Source organism: Sphaeramia orbicularis, chromosome 7 (assembly GCF_902148855.1).
Source record: "Sphaeramia orbicularis chromosome 7, fSphaOr1.1, whole genome shotgun sequence".
Lineage (NCBI taxonomy): Eukaryota > Metazoa > Chordata > Actinopteri > Kurtiformes > Apogonidae > Sphaeramia > Sphaeramia orbicularis.
Window position 1 is genome coordinate 22,871,256 of NC_043963.1, and position 17,302 is coordinate 22,888,557.

At 40.0% G+C, this 17,302-nt stretch overlaps 1 protein-coding gene across 8 annotated transcripts in view; it reads left to right on the plus strand.

Moving 5' to 3' along the window:
• hspg2 (heparan sulfate proteoglycan 2) overlaps positions 1–17,302 on the plus strand; it is a 122,342-nt gene that overhangs the window by 12,909 nt on the left and 92,131 nt on the right. For all 8 annotated transcript variants that reach the window (XM_030139143.1, XM_030139146.1, XM_030139147.1 and 5 more), the window contains exons 2-3: positions 13,645–13,774; positions 15,361–15,414. In XM_030139143.1, the coding sequence (XP_029995003.1) occupies positions 13,645–13,774; positions 15,361–15,414 (184 nt within the window). The remainder of the gene's footprint in view (positions 1–13,644; positions 13,775–15,360; positions 15,415–17,302) is intronic.

Here is a 17,302-nt window from a genome sequence, read left to right on the forward strand (position 1 = left end):
AGGCAGACACAAACTTATTAATTCTTATCTCTTAACCTGTGTTTACATTGTGGTAAAAGCTGCATTCAAGTGTTCTTTCTTTAAATATACAGACAGTTTATTTTTGGGATTGTCTTATGGAGGAAGAGTAAGTAAAGTGAAGGAAGTGTTCAATTTAGCTCAGAGACTTTATCTGGATCTCAGAGCGTAAGATCCAGCAGGCGTGGTTCTGTCTGGGGGAATTCCTTTCCCAAACTTCATCATAGAAGATGGAAAAGCTGTCAGGCTTACGTAAATGCTCTTTTATCACACTCACTATCCAGATGTAGAAGTCTGTGAAAGCACGGGGACAAAGATGCTTTCTGTCTTGCATAGTGTAATTGTCGTACACCTGAGAACATTTATTGCAGCTTGGTGCTGACGCCTGAAGAACATTTATCTGTGTTTGTTTCAGACTAGATCATTAGGTTTTTTAATTAATCTGTGACTCATGACAGGTGAAACCACCTAGGTACCAGATTACAGTCTGTGATTCCATCTGATAGAGTGGTGAATGATACCTACAGGGAAACAGTCTAGACAGGAAGACTCCCAGTCCAGGTGAGCTAACACACTCTAGGTTAATCAGCTGATACAGTCATTTAATGAATACGGACTGTTGAAGTACTTAAGCATGATTCATAGGGAAGTCTTTTGTTGCAAGTTAAACAGGATACTGTAGGTAGTACGGAAATGGCAGTCATGATCATACTCCTTCAGTTTGGGTGCTGATTGTAATAAAGCACAAGGGATTCAATAGAAAACATCTGTTATAGTTTTGTTATATGTTTTAGCTCGCTTTAGTCATGCACAATACAAAAATGAGCAATACGTAGGTCAGTAACATTCTAAAAGATGCAAGAAAAGTCAAGGACATCTCAAGAGGCTTTTGCAGAACCCTGTGTTGACCTTGGATGAAAGTAATGACGGGACTGCTGTTTATCTCCCATCCAGCAGCTTTTCCCCTGGCCCTCAGTCATAAGCATATCTTCATCCTGCACTCTCAGTTTGCTTATCCAAAGTCTGCTCTGAGCCCGACTTAGTGTTTGGCTGGCTTGCATTTCCATACTTCTTTTGAAAGTTGGAGACATTACAACAGTTTCACGAACTTCTTGTGAATTTAACAGTTAAAGTAACAGCTGTCAAAACTTCTTTAAAGTTTAAGCCGAGCGATGTTTTCTTTTTCTCATAAATTCTTCCCATTAACAAGGAAAAGAATGAGTGCTACTGTCCTGTCACATTTGGAGGGATCCAGAAGACACATTTTCAGGCTTACAAGAGTGTGGAAGTGGTAGAATGCAATCAGAAAGACAGAATGAAACATGAGCCCGTGGAAGGGTCAGTGGAGTAATACAGGCAGGCTAATCCTATTAATAGAGCTGGTGTTTTCTGACTGGTCAAAACAAAAGAGCTTTACACCTGGAGAAATCCAACCTTCACATCATTGGCATTCCCCAGATTTCCTTGAACCAGGATCTAAAAGATAATCCTCTTCTTTGCAAGCATCTTGCCCCTTGATCCTTTGTTGGGGGGTGACAGAGGGAGTCTGAATGTGAGGGTTTAAAACACTGAAAGGAAGAGGTGAAGTCCAATCAGACCCAAGCTATTTTAGTTATTTTATGCAGACAAAGTGGGCACCTGATCCCCTCTCACACGCCAAACACAATAATTGGCTTCAGGAATGTGCACATTTCTCTGCTTTAGGGTATCGTTAAAGAAAGTAAAGCTCACTGACTTTTTTGGAGGGTGGTTAAGATTTGCCTTGATCCTTGGATTGGGTTAAGTAAATGACTTCCCTCACCAAACATAGAAGACAACTTACAGGAAAGTCCCTTGTTAGGCTGGAGCTTAGGGTCACATCTTTTCTAGCCAGACCGTGGGTGGATTTACTTCAAAATATTTATGCTTTTTTTTCGGTCATTAAAAACTGGAAGTTGTCAACAAAATGTCTCAAGTCTTAAACCAAGTAGATAATTGTGGTTTGTGTTTAATAAACACTCACACACTATGATCAACATCAATTCACAACCAAGTTTTAAGTAAATTTTATTGGATTCCGCAGATGTGGGTGTACTATTTTGCTGAGCAACAGTTGGCTGTTCCTGCCACCACTCAGAGACTTCTCTGAAACATGGCTTTCTTCAGTGTTTATTGGTTCTTGTCCAGGACTAACCTCAAAAGGGGAGTGAGGGGATTGCCAACCACAGCAGCAGACGGCCTACTGTACTGAACCTCTCTGATGATGGATCTGGAGACTGCATGTGTAAAGTTTTTCTTCAGGTCGAGCTTTGCACAAAAACATCTTTGAGAATGCTCGTCAAACATGATGCAAGTTACTGCGCACACCCAGTAATCACATGGCTGTACTACGTAGATTCTTAGGTGAATGTGCAGTGGCAATTCTACCATGACTGTTTTGCAGGTAATAAGTCACAGTGGTTCTGGTTTATTGCAAGTTAAATGATGAATCAGAAGTAAACATGACTTTTCTAAGGTTTGGAGACGTCCCGTGACTGGATCTTACCCCCTGGTTCTGTCTTTCACCCACTCTGACTGCAGGGCCTCAGGAGGAGGCTGTAATAACACCTGCAGCTACGCAGCTCCTGAAGTATTTTTATCTCCCCCTGGAATTCCACCTCTGTTCTCCTGGTGTAGTAGATCTCCCCCTCTTAAGTGCATGAGAACTCAGTTGGCATATATTTCTTCACCTCAACTGCAAGTTATATATCCTTCATTCTTGTAGACATGTGACATGAAACCACTGCATCCATCTGTGCTTCCTACAATCAAAATGAGGCAAGGATTTTCTATCACGATGACATAAGGACCAGCAACTGGTTGATTGTTCAGTCAAACCAAATTTCTGGCCTTCACCAGCTCTCCCAAATGGATTTGACAATCCCCTCATCCCAGTGCTGTTTAGAACTGAATCCAAAACACAAACAGATGACTGGGGGAATATGCTGGCATTTGGAACAAAAATGGCAAATACATAATGGTTTTGTTGTCAGTGCTGTGGAACAAAAATCATATTGTTATGCCAAAACACACTTGATGCAACATAGCAACAGCTGAGGCATTCTTAATAGAGTTTTTGTGTTTTTTGTTATTACTTATTCAATTTTCTAATTAAGCTTCTGTCATGACTATAACAGTCTGCAAAGATCTACTTTGGCTTTATGCAAAATGATAGTTGACTCTTTGAGCTGAAAGATTCACAAGTAACATGATTTAGTGACTTCATACATGATCAGAGACCAGGAGCACCCTCTGAAGAGTTCTTAGAATTAAAAATATCAGAGCACAGCAGCAGTAAATGATATTCATGCCTGAAGACATAAAGCAGTGTCATCTTTTTCTTACAGTAGTATCATATGACTCCCATGTGCAGATTATCTATTATTAATGTCTCTGCACTTTATATGTTTTGAGTTTCTTCCTAATTGTTCATCTCACCCATGAAACTCACATACATCTTTTTTATGAGATCAGTGTTTAAGACTAGAGAACCATTTTCATGCTTGTCTGTGTGGGCTGGGATGAAAGCTGACCTTTTCTGTTTGCCCATAGATATTTTGTGCCTTTCTGCGAGTTAGGTGAGGCCAGATCTGATTTCATCTGCGCTGTTCTGCTCTGGCTTTGTCTACTTGCGCAGGTTAGCAAAAACAGCTGTCAGGTAATTTCCAATGGGGAGGATGGAGGAGGCGTAAAGACAAGGATAACCTCTGAATACCATCTTTCCTTCCTCTCTTTGATGATTTTGTCAACATCAGACCACAGTGTCTTGTTGATTCGACGGCATAGAACATCTGGTGAGAAGGATAGCCATCTTTTCTGCTTCAGCCCTATTATGTTTACATTAATGGCATAAACAGCTGAGAAAGAATATTTTTCTTCTCACAGCCTGTCACTTCAGGTTTTTTTTAAATTTGGCAGCGCTAACAGAGAGTATTATTGAGAAAGTTGTGGAATGGATAAAGACTTTGATGTGCAGATGGCGCCCAACAAAGAGTTCTCTTTAGCTAACAGCAGGTTTTGTTGTGATGTTCTTAGCTCCAAGTTCAACTTGGGTTAACAAACAAAGCCTCTTCAAAACTCCTGGTTTGAGATACTCATCATGTTAGGACTGCTTTGCGTTCCAAAAGCCTCACCATGATACTGTGCCAAATCCCAGTTAATTATGAGATCGCCATCCCAAATAGCATGACCTTGGGAACTTGTGGAAAGTGGCTTTACCAATGTGAAATTATTCCCTCCGGCCAGGAAGTTATTTTCTCCTCAGCCAAAAAGCCTGGATTCTATGCTGTTCTCACAAATTCAGTTCACGAGCAAACTATTGATGATCATTTTCATTTCTGCACCTCATCGGAAAGATTTACATTTGTGGCACTAAAGGTCCAGTCTGTTACAGAAATGATTTCATAGGCTGCATTCTTTGAAAGATTTAGCCCACTTAGCCTGCTTTTCCCACACAGTGGGACGATGAAATAATCAAGTATGATACACAGGGGGGGAAGTGAGTTGACAGACTGAGATAGTTCTGGCCTGTTATTATGTGGGACAATGTGAGTGCGGCCAAGTCAACAGGTGGTGTTAGATTAGTTGGTCCTGAAGCGAGAATAAGCAAGAGGAGAAAGAGAGCAGGGTAAATCTAACACTACCGCTGCCATCAGGGTTGAGAAACCAGAGCTCATTCACAGAGCCATCAAACAGCTGCTGCTACTTCCTCTCTGAAGCTTTACTGTCCTGCAAACCTTCATATCAGCTCTTCAGGTTCAGAACTTAAGTCAAAACCCTACGTTCATGACTTGTACTGTCTTTACAGTGTGTTTAAAGCGTACTCATATTTCACATAAGAAATGGGTGATCGCATTTATGTCTTTGCTGGGTTACTAAATACAGAAAGAAACCCACAGTTCATTCATTCACAGCGGCTAAAGCTAGTTTACACCATTTCCTTCCTCTTTCCTCCCCTAAGGTGTTGCTGTATCGCACTGTCAGCTGTGTAGAGCACCTCAGATCCCTGTTCCCTCAGAGCTCCCTAGTGGGATGCAAAGCAGACGTCTTATATGACACAGCAGCGCTTTCAAACAGTCTCTTTCTGTTATAAATAAACGGGCTTGGGCTGGCCGAGTCAGAACTGCTCTTCCACTCGGAGCTGCCACCTCGCCTGTCAGCTGTCGTCTGGGGGAACCGGAGCCCCCCACCTACCCACCTCCCTACCGGTCACTCTCACAGATATGTTACCGGAAACACACAAGCCATTAATAGATCCTACAAATTACTCTCACACTGTTTATGTTTGACATGACATGCAGTTCAGGTTGTTTTTCCAGTTTATATCAGGCTTTTCTTTTAATTATTCAAGAATATTTTTTAAGAAGAATGGAACTCTGAAGATGTTGTTTTTCTTCAGTAAAAACACTAAACTGAAAACTGAAATGTTTTCCTCATAAAAGGGGCACCCATTTTTAAAGCTAAACCTCAAATCCAGTAAATTGGGCTTTCCTCAAACCATACAGGCACATTAAAACTAAATAGGTTCACTCCTGGCTGAAACAGTAAGCTGATAACTGTTTGTCTTTTAGCAGAGTGAGTTTCCCAGCATTGGTGTGTATGTCTGCAGCCATCAGTGTGTGTGTGCATTTCTTAGGGCCTGCATGTGTCAATAAGGGGTTGGTTTGTGCTCTTTTCATTGTTGGTCGGGCCTTTCAGGTTGCACTAATAAACAAGCTGGGGCTGTGATTCTTGGTGGTCTGTTGACGTAGGGTCCTACTGGGGCCCCTGCTGGGGTGATAATTGAAAAGACAGCGCTTCTGAGGGTGTCAACTGGGCCGTCACACCCAGGGACATTCGAGTGGAATGTGGTCACGCTGTATTATCCCACCCACAGTGAAAATGTAACACAGTATAGGTTTTAAAAACACTTTCAGCTACCTGTAAAATAGCCCAGACCTTTCTGCTCAGCTAGAGAGAAAACTGTGCTTTGGCAATTTCAGGAAAAGTCTTACCCTGTGTGTTTCTTCTTCTGTAAAGTTTGTGTAGTACCTTTCACACTACTGCTTCTTACACACTCCAAGTCTGATTTTGATATCACTGAGGCTGAAAAAAGCCCATCAGAGATAATGTTTCAGTACATGTTGGGGTGTCTTGTTTCACAGCTTCACTCTGCTCTCTGTCTGGGCATTTTGTCGCCAGGCTGTGACCTTTGGCCTGAAGTACATTATCATGACTTAGTCCCAATTTGCAAAATGTGCTATTTTAAGCTATTTCAGTTAAGTGTAAAGATAGGACGCTTAAAAACTATATTCGTGGATGCACTGATTGCAGAATTTTTGGTTGATATTGATGTTTAAATTTCAGAAGTTGGCTGATACTGATAGTGACGATACTCTCTGTGTCTTTACTTTTTTTCTGATGTTATTCATCCCTATGTAACAAAGAAATGTTCATTATGCAAATATAAAAGTAGTTTTTGCTTAAAATGAAATATCTAATTATCTGCAACTATCATGGGTTAAAAGAGATCTTCTATGCCATACTGATGGATATCAGCAAATGTTGGCTGATACCAGCTGATACATTGGTGAATCCTTACTACAATTTGTAACATTTCTGCATTGAATTAAGTGTGCTGTTATATAGCTCTTGGCCATACTTTACAAAATACTTCCAACAATGTAAAAGTTTGTTGAAATCTGTGATTATATTCAATATAATAGCCTGAATCATTTGGTCAGCTGTCATTGGCATCATAACAGAAGTTAACTGAACGCACTCATAGTGATGCAGAATGTATAATGACATTAATACAGCAGTATTTGGCCATAGATGATTTTGTTTTTGCACAGACTTTATCACAAACTAATCCAGTAGAGAGCTAATTTACTGATATATTTCAATACTGATCTAGTTTTTACAATGTGCAAATAGTGACTTAAGCAAGCTACCAACCTAATGTGTATGGTAACACAATGTTAGCTAATAGTTAACACCTTTAGATAAGTTGGCTCAAATTAACTAACCCTTGAGCACTGCAGTAGCTAATGTTACATACAGCTAGAATCACATGATATGCCATCAATATATGTAAAGAAACATGAATTAAACTACCTTTTACCTCAGCTATGAAGATGATTTCATCAGCTTTTGATTGACATTGGTTGTTAAAAGAACATCTCCCATGACCCTGAACTACTTCACAATGTCATCAAACTATATCCTTAGATATTGTTTTGACTGAGAGACCCCATAGTAGCAGGTTTTTTTAGTGCATCATGAAAATCATTTAGTGTCAGTCACACCACACCACCACCTGACTACTATGCATACTAAAGTAAAGCTAATGCTTCTTTGGAAAATGCCTTTTTAATTAGGTGTGGATTCAAGTCACACTGCAACCTTTAAGCTTCTAGGTTTTGCAGACACGCACAAGTGCACACTTGTATATAGGGTAGGGATTCATTAGGTCACCTTTTTCTTTTCATCTCAGCTGAGTGAGAAAGAAAAAGCTCATCTGCAAATTGCTTTTTTTTTTTAACTTTAATTGTAGCTTTGTCCATATCATCCTTCACCCTGTGTAGCTTTATCATGAGCACAAGTCTGTACAAGTTGCGTGCTTATTTTGACACGTCTCCCCAAACAGTGAGTGTTGGTGTAAAGGGAGAGGATTGTGCAAGGTTGTGTGGCTGATGCTGAATAGCTGGAGGCACCACTTCTTTGAATCTGGATGTACCTCACATGAAGAAAAAAAGCAGATAGAAAACACAACTTTTTTTGTTTTTAATCTGATCATACATGTTTCTGTTGAAGTTGTTTGATCATGTCAAGGTGTGGAAGGAGGGATTTTCCATGCACAGATAGGCTAATTATTGAGCAACAGAACTTATCTATATGTTAATGGTTTCAGCTTTTACCAGTTAGCATGTTATTAGAGGTAATTGGTCAACACTTTAAAATAAAGACTGCAGAGAGCACGCATACTTAGTTCTGAACTATATGAAAAGTACATTGCACAGTCCAGGATGTACTGCCTTCTGTTGTAACACCTTGCAATTTCAGATGCACCTGCACATCTGAAAAGGCATCATTCATGTAGAGAAAGTGTGGTCAGTGCCTTTTTCCATTGGAAGACCAAGCTTTTTGCAAAATGTATGGCACAACCACTGTGTGGGAGAGAGAATGAATGACCTGGGGGAAGATGGTTGTGCAGGCACTCCAAGCATGTGTTCAGAAATGCGGACTTATCCCTCTCTTTTTATTCCCTGGCCCCCTTCCCTCCTCTCCAGAAGTCCTTTTTTTCCAAGAAAATCTGAAGTGTTTGTTACTCCCACAGTATTAGTGTATTAGTCATGGAACACTTGGAGAAGACAATCCATGCACATTGTCAAAGAGCATTTATCTGGTGAATGAAGAGCCTCCTTCCACTTCCTCTCCGTCCAGTCACTTTGGATTAAACCCTGTGGAAATGTCAAAGAGCTGCAGCAAGCAAGAAGTGCCTCACTCATCGGGTGCTTTGTGCAGCAAGAGTCCTGTCAGAGGTTTAGTGTCAGGAGTGGCAGTTTGACAAAACAACCTTTGCTCCAAGAAAGGGTTAAAAACACAGGAAACTCTTTCTCATACATATATAAACCTGATCCGTGGTTGTAATTTTGTTGTCAGAAACCTTGACATGTCTGTATCCCTTGTATGTGCCAGTGTGTGGAAAAGGAACACTTCCCATGGGTTTATGCTTCTTCCACTTGGTCTTTCATCACACATTCACAACACGAAGTCAATCATGTCACAAATACTCATATATATGTGAAGATATCATAATAATACATGATGTACAAACAATGATATGTATCACTATATAGCAAAGTTTCTGTAAATTCAGTGAATAAAGTTATATAAAATTACCACATTTTTGCTCAACAAATAAAATGCGCATATTCATCTTTCTCTTTTTATGTAGACTATTATTCATTAAACATGTAACAAAAATAAAACACTCAACATGTACGTCACTTTCAACTATAACCTCAGACAAAGTTAGTACCTCAGTAGTGATGACATTTGATGGTTTTAGAGTCTGTTGTCAGTGGCCATATTTGCAAAGTATGGTCTTCTGGTCCTTGTCAAACCTTTCATACCCAAACCACATCTTGTGTTCAAAATTACAGGTTTGTGTAGCTTTCATGCAGATTCCCTGCTTGCGGGAACAAAGCAACTCCCAAATCATGAGTACGTCATATCACATGGCCCTAACTTACTGATGTATTTACTTTAGGAAATGTAATTTACTATCTTAAAATACTGAAATAGAAAGTTTGTAACACGGCAAAATCCTTCCATTTCTGTCATGGGAGCATAAGGCCAGTATCTGTATCTTTATATGTCCACAAGCTCACATGATTTACAAGTCTTTAACATTATCAAGGTGCTGTAATAGACCTGATTTAGTGTAGCCCTACTGAAACTCCAGCACCTACTCGCAGATAGTGCGGGTCAAGTAGAGGGAGTGCTGTGGTTCTACAGCTCAGGCTTTGTTGGTGCCTGGTAGTGCTTGGAGGGCTCCTTCTTTTCAGTGCACTCTACCAAAAGGGAAGAGTATGTGTCAAGCTTTCATCCACTTAATGCCCTCTCCAGTTTACATTCCATTCTTGTTTAGTGCTGTACATGCTGCTACTTTAACTCCAAGGAGATATTGTTGATGAAGGAGAAAATAAAAAAGACAGGGAGGGAGATTAGGGAGGGATGGAGGGTCAAGGAGGTTGGGAATTTATCTTTTCAAGATTTTCTGTGAGTGTTTGGACATGGCTTACTCAAAAGGTCACGAATCACTGCTGTGAATAAGCTGCATGGTAGAAGCAATATAGTGTGCTGCCTTTTTCGTGTTTCATCTTTTTACATTTGCACATTGCTCGGCTTGGTGGCAAACACTAGGACAAATGCAGATTTTTTTTTTTTTTTTTTCCAAAAAAGACAAGGCTTTATTCCTGTCAGTGAGACTCCAATCTGGTGTGAGCTTGGTCCAGATTTTTATTTTCTGTAACACATTGGCTATGCCTTAAAGTAGTTTCTCACAGACTGTCCTGCAGCTGCATCAGTGGGTTTATTAGCCGAGTGGGCGAGTCGAGTTCCTTGTAGAATTCTTCTCACGCTGCCTTTGACAGGCTTTGGCTATCACAAAGATGTAACCAGGATGGGAATGCTGGAGTGTGCGTGTACAATAATGTGTGCACATTTCTGCATGCTTTTGTAACCTTTTGCATTCTGCCTTTCCAAGTTTTTAAGCACACTTTACATATTTTAAACGTGCTTATAATAAATTTGGCATCCTCAAATTTCTAGAGAGCTGCCTTCTCAAAACATGTAATTAATACCGGCAAGTAAGAAATGTGAACCTGACAAAATCATCCGTGCAGTAATTTAGTTGCATTATAAGCCCATTTGTAAATGTGCTTTTGTTCTGCCTTACAGGAAAGTCATTACACCTGAGATTCTTGTATCTAAGATTCTAAGATGTCAGAAAGTTGGAGAGATAGAAAAAGCCAGAAACCAATACGTAATCTCACTCATATCCTTAAGAAAAGCCATGAATGCTTTTTATTTATCGTTTGATTTCCTGACAAAGTTGCTTGCTAAAGCTGTTACCTGAAGCTGAAATCTCAAACAACACTGTGTTCACTTTGATGGAGTCTAAATGTCAAACAGTTTTCAGGTACCTGCAAATAGATTTTCACACAACACTTAAAAGGACATTAACTATTTGATAGATAGGATGTAATTCTAAAACCTTGCTGCAAGGTATGGTTTCACAATGGAATATTTAGGCAGTAAGTACCAACCATAACAGACCATTAAAGATCTTATTTACATTAGATGGCCTACAAAATTCTGGTAGCTAATAAAGAACAGATTATGGACACATTTGTCCATTATTTGCTGTCTTTTAAACAAAACCTGTTGTGAATTGGGCAGATTCGAATGCTTGCAATCAGGCTCTCATCCAACTGGCAAAACAAAAAGGCCCACAAATCTGTTTAGCTGTTAATGTCTGGCGAGTGTGAAATTAAATAAATTGGTTTGCTCTTTAAGGAGCCAGTGTTTGTGTGGATTTGGAAATGACAGCAGGTCTCCAGCTACAAGACTCAATGACAGCTGACCGCAGTACCATTTTGAAAGGGTTTTGGCTTGGTTATTTCGGTCCCAACATTATTTTTCCAAAATGTTGATCCTGTTCTCATTGTTTATCATTTGTTCATGGACCAAAATGCAGTTGTTTCCCCTGCTGCTGGCAAACAACAGCTGGGCAAACCTGATGTCTTTACTTAGACTTCTGTGTAGGGTCACCTGCCTTTTTCTAGAGCTGCTTCTGCCTGGTCTTGCAAGACAAACAGAATGCATTGTATGAGCAGAGTAATTCATAAGTAAACATTGGAATTCCTTTTGGCTGGAATGTGTGCGCTTGTCCGTGTGTGATATTTATGTGTGTGCATGTGTGTGCGCATGTGCCTCCCTGCAAACCTTTCAAGCATTTACCTGGTTGCCATATGTCATCTCTGGAAATTGCAAGACGTTGCTCGAGCAAGAAAACTCCTGAGGCCTCTGGTGTCCTCTGAGTTGGGCGTAGTTCAAAGAATTACAGAGTTGAGACCTTTATCTTGAGGGAGAGATAACTTTAACACAGCAGACATGTCTCAACTGCAGGACTGAGAGCAAAGGTCATACTCGAACCAGAACTAAATGCGGTAGCTTTGTGAGAAAGCAAGTTCATAGGTAGTTCCTAACTACGCTTTGCCAAACCCAGTCTGACAGTTTCAAATAGGTGTAGCTTGACATGTTAGCTTTGAGATCAGGTGCAAATATGTGCAAGTTTCAGCCCAGATGACACTCAGCATGTCCAGAGGATACCCCATCCTAAGGGAGTGGGAAGCAGGAGATGATCACACCAATGGTTGGCTGGTCGGCACAGTTGAAAAGAATTTGGTTAGTCAGCACTTTCCTTTTGAAAATGGCCCGGGATTGTTTTTGTAAGGGTGTTCAGTCAGGGGAGAGAGGATTTGGGGGATAGATCTAGTTATTTATTAGCTGGATCCATTTAAATGGGAAAACTACCACGACAATGTTAGGTGGAAATAGGAACTGGCGGGCCATGCCAACCACAAATGCCAGGGGTGGCATCATGCCAGTGTCGTATCTAAACCTATACTCAGAGTTTGGCCACCCTGGATGCTGCAATGATGAGAGCAGAGATTATAAACCTACTCTCTGCTCCACTTGGGCTAGCACAATGGACTTTATCAAGATGATCAGATATGAGAGCAGTGGCTAAGCCTTTGGTATACTCATTGACAGTGGATATAACTGCAAGGAGACACAGTTCTGTCTCTTTACTCATATGATTTGAAGTGTTTAAGATTAAACAAAGAAAGCACGAGATCGATATGTTCCACATTAGTAGCGTTTGTTGATGATTAATGCATTTCTCCTGTTGCTACATGCTAAATGCTACCTTACTTTACATTTTCCAGCCAAAGACTTTAACCTTAAAATGAGTACCAAAACAATACTTAGATTTATTTGAGAAAGTGACTTTAACAGCATCAAATTTGATATCTCTAGTTTAGGTTTATCTCAGCATGGTTTGGTTTATGTTACATGGTGTACATGCTTGGCCCTAAGTTTGGACTCAAATTCAAGATAGATTTGATTTTAGTCTGTAAAATGTGTCTTCCCTTAAATGCAAATGGAGGTATCAAAATCCTAGAGGGGATTTGTTTTTATTAAAATTCTGGAGGTTTTGATACTTCCTGCTATATTAGCATTTTGGCCTGCACCAAAGAAAGCACTAGGGTGTTTGACTTTTAAGATGAATGAAATTTTACCTTAGTGTGTCCTGTGGCTATGCACAGCATTTAGTGACACTCCCATCATTCCGTTCCACCCCTTACTATTGTTCCATTCATATAACATGTTGAATGACATGATGATCACAGTCTGGTTTTGACACAATGTGTTCTCGGGGGTGCTTCATTTGCAGTGTTTTTACTGCCGCTCCAGGTGACATAATGTTTCCGTGATCGACTCCTTCTTGATTGCAGAGTGGGGAGTCAGTCATAAGGGACTAGCTGTGGTATGTCAGGTGCTTTCACCCCGAGGGGACAGAGTTTAAGGCATAGTTAAACAGATTTGTGTCATTCTAGTCATTCTGATCTCAAACTCAGCTGCTTTCACTGGCTGTCAGAGAGTTTATACTGCGTGTGTATGTGTACTGATATGTAGGTCATTGTGGTCAGCTGTGAATTTGTAGGCAACTCCTTGTATTAAGATTAGATATCTATTTAACAAAAAATAATAATGGTTTCTTTGGAAATTTGGTTCATAAAAGAATTATAAAACTATTCTATAAACTAGTCTTGAATCAGTATTTTTCATTGTGGTGTCATGAACTTTTATTTGCATGCAAACTGTTATAAGAGGGCCTGTAAAGGATAATAAATGGCAAAGGTAAACATATCACAAAGCCTTGTTTCCCGCTCCAGCTTTGTTTTCCTCCACCCTTCCAGGGTCCATGTCGTCATGGGTGTTACGCTGTACTGCAGAGACTTCAACCCCTATAAATCTGTGTGTTTGCTGCAGGTGACTCAGGCCTCCAAGGTGTGGGGAGAAGTCCCTTTGCCAGAAGATTTGGAGGCAGAGAAAAGTATCCAGGCGTCTCAGAGTTTACTGGATGATGATGAAGACTTTGCTGCTGATGAAGCTTCAGGAGGTGGGCTTGATTCAGACCAGAGTGACCACAAACCACAGCAACAGCTGCCCTTAATTCTTGGGAATGATGTTTGTCATTATGCATTCCTCAAATAATCAACCCGTCCCAAAACTGAATAGTAGAGGAGGAAAAGTGAAAGATGTCTGCTGTTTTACACCATCAAGTTTTAAACCCTATTAATGCTTGGTTTAGCTTTAAAGTACATTCCGTCAAACGTTAAAACTATGTCGCAGTGTAGCTGTCTTTCTTTTTCAGTTTACTTTTTAGTCCTTTTTAACACTTTTAACTCATTCCTTCATCCATTCATTTTAACACACTTGGGAAGTTTGACTTTTAAAGTGATTGCCTTTTGAGATGAAGTGAGAAAAATAATCATCTTTCTTAAAGACAGTTTAGAGACAGTCGGATCCCAGTTTAGTTTTTATGAGGCAGCTGAATTTCTCTCAAAATCCCAGTTCTGCATGGGAACCATTAAGAAGCTGAACAGGAAGATTGAACCAACTGTCAAACATGGAAATGAGACAGGAAAGAAACACAGCTGGACCACCAGTGCTCCAAGAGAATTTATGCTCCAATGCCCCTGAGATTTGGTTTCAATAAGAGAAATTTGAGTTTCTCTGCCAAGTCATGATGAGGAGACTAAAACTAAACTAACTAAAACTAAAATTGTAGATAGCTCACAATCAGTGGAAGGTTTGGTCAAAGAATAAAGACTAACAGAAAGCCCCCCCCCCCCCCTTTTTTGTGTGCTTTAGGATGTGACAGTAGGACCTAGCAGTTTATTTTCTTAGATTTGTTTTATTTATTTGTTTGTTTGTTTGTTTGTTTTTCACTAATCTACATCCATATGAATGGATATATCACTCTATGAAATGTATTATCTGCACTGACTCAACTGATATTTGCAATCCATTAATTTGTCCTGTTTCTAGCATAAGAATTAATGAAATGGCATCCAAAAATCTACCCTTTGCCCAGTAAAGCTATGATTAGTGATGGGTGTTTGTCCGAGCCCCAGCTTTCCATCTCCTCTTGGGCGCATTTTTGGAGGCAAAACACATTTTGGGTCATAACTCAAGATTTCACATAATGATGCAAGATTAGTGGATGCATTTGATTAATCTTGTGGTTTTTGTTCATTTAGAGCAGCCAAGCATCTCCATCTTGTTTAAACCATGTTTCATCTGCTAATTGGGGATTCATTTTTATTTGTGCAACAGAGCTCTACTTAATTTTAAAACCAGATTTACTCATTTTAATCCTAGCTTTGTTCTGCTCAACTCTGATTAGAATAATTAAATTAAGCCTTGTCAGTGCAAACCAGCCTTAGAGGTTTGTATGACAGTCCTCTCAGTCCTGATGTTTGTTCTGAGCACTAACTTAGAGGATTCACTTTTTAATCAAAGTTAGATCTTCAGGATATCTGAGATACTTAAGGCTTGATGGCATAGACAGTGCTTGCAGTGGGTTCATTAGTTAACAGCTTCTCTGCAGATTTTATATAACATCATAGGTAAACAAAGACTTTTTTCACTTGATGGCTGCACACTGACCACATGCCTATACTTCTGTTTCTATGTTCAAAGATCTGCCCAGTGGGGAGGATGATGGAAGCACGCCGTGGCCTCCAGCAGTCTCAAGTAAGTCGCAAGAAAAGTCTAGTGAATCTTACACTTCTCTTTGACAGATTGTGTTTATGTGTAGATCAGTCATCCCTCTAAACCTCCTCCATCTGCGACATTGACTTAAGTGGCTGCATGCAGTGTGTGTATGTGTGTTTGTGCACAACGCCTGTCTTCAGCTGAATGATGATGCCTTCACATCCTGTTACACCCTCTTTGTCCTCGCCAGAGTCTGGACATAACATAGGGCTTCAGCTTTGTCTTATGGACGTAAACATCTCCTCTTCCTTTTTGTCCTTTTAACCAATGGCGGTGGTGACAGCACAATGAAATACACAAATGCCAAACGAACAATAAAAGCTGCAGCTTTTTTAGCCCCCTTAGTTCTATTAACTTCAGAGTATCCAGGGGAGAGATCGCTTGAATAATTTGTTGAATAATGAATGATGCACTAACTCTTAATTTCCACCTGTGGTTTGCTTGACTTTTTTTTGTGTGCGTGCTTACTAGTTTGGAAAATTCCCTACATTAGTGTCATCATAATTACTCTCATTTTACAGGCAATTAATTTACAAAAGAAGTAAAAATGTCCTGACACATGAGGTAATTTCCTGCCTTAGTAATGACAAAGGTGACATCTCGAGATCAGACACCGACACTTTCAAGTTTGTGGAGGTGATAACGTCATGGCAGAATGATTGTTTTGGTAACAGCATTGAGAGGTGACATCAGAGCTGGAGCATATACTGTAGCATGTGCCTCTCAGACACAGAAATAGCCCTGCTTTGAAGCTATGGCTAAGTTTGGATAGTTAAAGGAGGCAGAGGAGCTTTTAACACCGTTGACATTAATATTGGTATTGTTGACAACATGTGACACATTAGAACAGTAAGACTTAGATGGAATTTAAGCACTGCACTAAATGATAAAGGCCGATTTGTTATATTCTTGAGTTTGTGTCTTTTTAGTTATAACTCCGCTCTTAACCTCCTGCCTGCAGCAAAGTTGAGGTTATTTTGAAGTTTATCCTGCTGGGAATGTTTTTACCACTCAATGCTTTAAATGTGCAACAAAGCAGGATATGAAAGTCAATGAATAAATAGCCAGTTTGTTTTGTATTGACCCAACACTGGGAAAATATTTTCTGACACCGACCTACGAATAGTCTCTATTGCTTTCATTTATTGCTCCTGTTACCATAAATTTTCTGGCTTTTGTAGCTATGTAAAGGTCAGTGTTGCTTTAATGCGAACATTAAATAGGAGGCTGTGATTATGCAGTATTTTCTTTAATATATTATCCTATCTTAAAGGTGGCTTGACATTTGCATTCAGAGTTCACTGCTGTGATTGGAGCATAGTGCCCATTTCCATATATAGAGCAGAGTCTGACACCAATGGGAAGGAAATTCAGTTTCCTTTGTTGAATGCGGAATATTTTGCTGAGTGTCTCTGTCCTGTTGAACAGTTCATGTGAGCCTCAGCCTTCCTTCCCTCTCTACTCTAAAATGAGAAACATAGGTGCCACTGTTGCCCCTATTATGCCTCATATCCTGTTGTCCGATTGGTAGGGAATTCCCTGTGTCTTGGACTTGTACATTTAATCTGTAAAAAAAAAACATCTGGAGTCTGAACTGTGAGGCTATTTTGAGCCCCCTTCGCCCATTGTTGCTGTATTGTTCCCTCTAATCATAGTCAGCAATCTTCTCCAAAAATATGAACCATGTATCCCATGTCCTCCCAACCCCTTGTCTTGACCTCCGTACTCAGAGCCCCAAGGAGATTTCTGGGAGACAAAATCTGACCTATCACATCCATGAGATCTTCTGCTTGTTCCATAACCTCCATTTGCAGACATTCCCACTGCTCCAAGGTTTTTAACCACTGTTTAGAAACTGTAGAGACAA